Source organism: Gavialis gangeticus, unplaced genomic scaffold (genome assembly GCF_001723915.1).
Source record: "Gavialis gangeticus isolate Ggan-Ray unplaced genomic scaffold, GavGan_comp1, whole genome shotgun sequence".
In the NCBI taxonomy this organism is placed as follows: domain Eukaryota; kingdom Metazoa; phylum Chordata; order Crocodylia; family Gavialidae; genus Gavialis; species Gavialis gangeticus.
In genome coordinates, this window is record NW_017729011.1 from 10,217,683 (window position 1) to 10,222,700 (window position 5,018).

The 5,018-nt window shown below is 44.0% G+C and overlaps 1 protein-coding gene across 1 annotated transcript in view; it reads left to right on the forward strand.

Annotated features, from left to right (window-relative positions):
- Positions 1-5,018, forward strand: part of PAPPA (pappalysin 1) — a 322,351-nt gene that overhangs the window by 228,250 nt on the left and 89,083 nt on the right. The window contains exons 11-12 of the mRNA XM_019510512.1: positions 327-440; positions 1,585-1,720. Of these exons, the coding sequence (XP_019366057.1) occupies positions 327-440; positions 1,585-1,720 (250 nt within the window). The remainder of the gene's footprint in view (positions 1-326; positions 441-1,584; positions 1,721-5,018) is intronic.

The following is a 5,018-nucleotide window of genomic DNA, read 5'->3' on the forward strand; positions in this document are numbered from 1 at the left end:
TTTTTTTTTTTTTTGGTGTGATTTCTTAGTTGGTCTAATAAAAGGTATCATCTCTGAACCAAGAGTTTAAGAGTTTTGCATTTCTTGTTACCACTGTGAGTCTTTTGTTCCCATTCATGGGTTATTCTGGAAAAGACCAATGAGGGGGAAAACCTAAAGATAATGATTTATGAATAAATGTGTGTACTGGAAGTGTCATTTCCAGTTGTTTTCACTGTTATTCCAGCATATCTATGGGCCCATTTACCACTTGGAAAAAAAATACCTATTTTATATGTGAACCTCAATCCATTTTAACATTTTACCTTTTCTTTCTTTTGGTCCAGGTGTGCCGAACAAAAGTGATTGACCTGAGTGACGGTGTGTCTCAGCATGCCTGGTATCCATGCACAGCCAACTTTCAGTATTCACATATAGCTCAGACCATTTTCTGGCTCAAGGTAAGAGGCGCACAGTGAGCAGTACAATGCTGAAGTCTTCTCCTCCTCTATCTAGTTCAGAGATTCTCCAGCAGGGAAACAGACTTCCCAGGGCAGACATATTATTTTCTTTAAATTACCATGTGTATGAATAATACAAAGGTCACACATGTAACCCATAGCTGAGGGTATATTGCTAGTTCCCGCTCTGGTCTTCAGCTAAAGAGGATGTGAGCTGTTACAGAGCCCTGCTATAGAGCCATACCTCTAAAGGCATTTGTACATGCCACGGGGGTTTACTTCAGTTTAATTCTCCTTAAATTGAAGCAGTGGGTCTTTAAAAACATCACTTCAATTTAGGGTGAAGTAAACCCCCGTGGCATGTACACAAGGGTTGGGCCTGACCCTTACCTGCCTCTCTGGCAGCAAGGAGGGGAGGGCGAGCTGCCAACAGGCCAAGCAGTCCCTGAGCTGCAGGAGGAGGAGGAGCATTGGTGCTTCCCTCCATGGCAGCAGCAGCACCCACCTGCAAGCACCTGCCCCGTGCGGTCCCAGAGGGCACCACAGCTGTGGAGGGAAGCACCAGGCCCCTGCACAGCTCAGGCTTGCAGGCAAGCTCTGGCAGGGGGAAAAAAAGATGAGGCTTGCCACTTTTTTTTTTCCTTCAGTGGAACCTGCCTGCACAGCCCCTGAGTTGCACAGGGCCCGGTGCTTCCCTCCATGGCAAACTATACCATCTTGGAGATGTTTTATGTTGCTGCGTCCCAGAGTCATTTAACGTGCATTACGCCACCGACACAAGCAAACAGTCTGCCATCAAAGCGCATTACTCCGCCAACATGTGCAAACAGCTGCACCATTAAAGCAGTGCAAAAGGGTGTTAAGTCACTTTAAAGCCAATTTTAAAGGCATATAGAAGTGGCCTAATTCAAGCAGTAGCTTAGCAGCTGATGTGTTTAAATCTGGAGGTCCTTGGTTTAGTGCCTTACATTTTCCCCAGGAGACAGACATGGCTGGGCAAAAGAAGAGAATGGAAGAGAAGATTTTCTGTAGCCTGTGATAAAAATTTTGATTATACATACATTGTTTTGGCTATTGCATTTAAAAAGGCATAAAGCAGCTCAGTTCTGCACCTGATCCTCTTTGCTTGCTCGCTCTTTCACAGACCTTTTTTTCACAACCTATGGTAGCTGCTGCAGTCATTGTGCACTTGGTCACTGATGGAACATACTATCTGGATCAGAAGCAGGAAACCATCAATGTGCAACTGTTTGACACCAAGGACCAAAGCCATGATCTCGGTGAGAATGGTTTCCATTGCCAATGGAGCATTGCCTTTCTTTTTTCATAGGCTTCCTCTGTTTCCTCCATCCACTCCTATCCCCATTCACAGGGTACTCCTACTCAGCTTCTCCAGCATCAGGCTGGGGTCACTGGACCAGAAAGCCAGCAGTGAAAGTTTTTGTTAAATCTCTAAAAGCTGGGGCTTATTGAGTGTGTTTTGGTGTCATTTTACCCAGAGGCTGCTCAGCAATTGGTCCCTGTGAGGTAGATCCTCAGACATGTTTAACTCCCCTTGGGGCACCAAAATAAGGACCATGTTTGCAAAAGTATTCTGCCCCCAGCAACTCCTTTAGTCACATTTACAGGCAGGTTTCCAAAATAATTTAGCATGCTGCATCCTGAGTTCTGAACATCTGTTGTAATGCCTCTTTTGGAGTGGCTCTTGCTATATAGGTAGATAACATTATATCTATATAGATATCTACATATAGATATTGATGTATGAAAAAGTCCCCCTGCTGTTTTTAAATATATATATATATATATATATATATATATTTCTTTCCCCAAAGTGCTGTGGTGACTGGAGTGTAAGGGATTGCTTTTTCCAGGCTCCTTTCTAAATTTCCCACCTTCTTATATATTCTTATTAGACCCAGTCAGAAGTTTTCAACAAAATAATGTGTCATCATCAAAATGCCAGAATATCTTTAGTTCGGTGTACTTTCACTGGGTACATGATAGCATTTCCTCTGAACCCAGCCTAGGTCCCTGATGGGCATGCCCGAGGGATCCTGGTTTTAATCTGATTTCAAACAAACAAAACTATTCTGACAAACCAGAATCATGTTTCTTTTTTTCTTTTTTCTTTTTTTGAGGGGGGCTGCATAGTTCATATCACCACTGTGTCTGTGAAGAGGAAGAGAATGGGACCAGGGCAAGTGAAGGGGTGCTGGACAGTTATCTCACTCATAACTTACACTTTGTAATGTTGATTGGGCATGAATCCAAAGGAAGCCTATATAAGAGTTCATTTTGAGAGGAGCATGGAAGAATTTATATATGGGACTTCCCTTTACATTTGAATGCAACTCAGATAGATAAGCCCATTGTCTTAGCTGCATGGGTTTCCTTGAGTACTCTGGGTCAGTAGCATCCTCCCCCTTTCCCAGGGGAATGACTTGTAGTAGGATTGTAGCTGCTACCCTCTGAAAAATAAATGAAAGCTGAGCTGGCCCTGCTAACTAACATGTAATACACAACTGTTTGGAGAGAGACACACTGAGAGAGAAGAGAAGCAGGAAAGGCAATCAAGGGCAAAGTTTTGAAATCCTTCAAAAAATTGCAACATGTGTTTGGCACAGCCCAAACTGACGCCTGCAAATCTTCATACTTAAGACACTGCTTTCATGATGGAAAAGCCCCTCTGACCTCTCCAGGGGCCAGCAGACTACAGTGATTTCTTAGCTTAATGGAAGGGAGATACAGGCAGGGCCCAGCTCAGTAGTTGTTCCTCAGTCGGGATCCTTGTTGACTTCACTGGCTGCTTTGGCTGAGTCCTGTCGGCTGCGTCAGTCCCATTCTGTGCCCTTGCGCTCTTTGTACTATGAGACCTGGCAGAGAGCCTTAAGTGGAGGTCAGGAGCAGAATAGGAGTCAGTCCACACTCGAATCCTAGTAACATAACCAGCACAAAGCTCTGGGTTATGGGTACCCAAGACCCTCTAGTTTAAAGCTAGTTTGGGTATCCCTATGCTGCCTGACAGTTGCATTGTGCTATTTTACTCTTCTCAGAAGATGAAGGGAAACTTCCATTGAGTCCTGTACAGCAGAGCTGTGATGCGGAAGGAAGTCTGAGCCACAGGCTGTAGCAAAAGAGCATCTGAAAAGCATCTCCCAAAATTCAGATGCTGCAAACTTTGGAAGAGGTGCTAAAAGTTGTGCAGTCAGTTCAAGCAGGCAGCTAGCTCTAACCACTGCTGCTTTGCCCTGTATGTACCATTCCTGTCTTGGTTGGCTCCTTTTAGGTGAGAGAGAATAGTACGCTGGCCATGACCCATTCAATCCTAGTCCCCTTCGTGGGGAGCAAAAGTACCAGTTAAAGCAAGCCACGATCATCTGTTTTGTGATGGACATCTAAGTGCAGGAGATTGAAGTGAACAAACAGCCTCAGACAAAGTCAGGACTTTCTGGCTTTCCATCAGAGAAGACAGAAACTTCCAAGGTATTTGGAATCCAAAGAGTTTTAAGAATGAACCGCACCTGTTCTTAAGTGGGAAACCTGCACCTTTCCACAGGTAGCTCATCTCAAAAGACCTGTGGGAGGCAAGCAGCCAGTGAGGTTATTTCAGGGTCAGATAGAAAGCAAAAGGAGAAAAGAGCCCTTTTTATTACAGGAAGAAGTGAGAAATAAAAAAAAAAAAAAGAGGGTGGGAGGGAGAAGTTTAAAGAGAATAATCAGACGTCTGTCTTAATTCACAGGAAATCCCTTTTCCAAGTGAGGAAAAAAGCCCTCTCTTTTTTTTCTCTCTCTCTTGAGTTAAGAAAGCTGGACTAAAAAAGAAAAATCCCAGAGTCAGTTAAACACACAAATAGAACATATTTTCAAATTCATAAATGTATCAGTGTGGCCAAAGGCTCTGGACCAAATTCATTGCTGGTGAAACTCCGCGAGGTGAATGAAGTGGGAGCCAAATAGATCCTTATAGCAATTCCACAGAGGGTTGGGAAAGAAAGCTCAATATCCCTCCTTGGTACAACCAGCTGGAGTCAGTGGATTTACAGCCAGGTGTAGTCCTGTAGTAACTCAAAAGAAATCAGTAGGGTTACTCCTGGAGTGATTTTGGCCCATTGAAGTCTTTTTGTGTCAGTGGCCTATGCTGTGCAGCGCTGAGCATCTGCTGAGTGCTATTGAGTGTCCTCCTCTCCTACTAGAGTTAACGAGGTGAGAAGGCTGCGCAGTATCTCACAGCAGTTGTTTGGCACTTCCACCTTGGCAGACCCCACAATCTTTGATTTATATTCTTGTCAGAGAGGGTCACCTTTAAATCTTCACTGTACCCACCACATGCCAGTATCTCTCTCCAGACTCAGCTCGTCCTTGTCCTATTAAGGAAAAGCAAAAAGCTATTTTATTTAAAACAAACAACAAACAAAAGCTAGGGCATGCACAGAAGGGGTCCAAAATATCCTGCATCCAGTGGGTAATGACACACACAGCTGCAAACAAACTGCTGGTAAACTGCCCATTATGCACAAAGCTCCCCATTCTGCTGGCACAATTAGATGTGTAACATAAAGGGTCTAACTGTCTTCC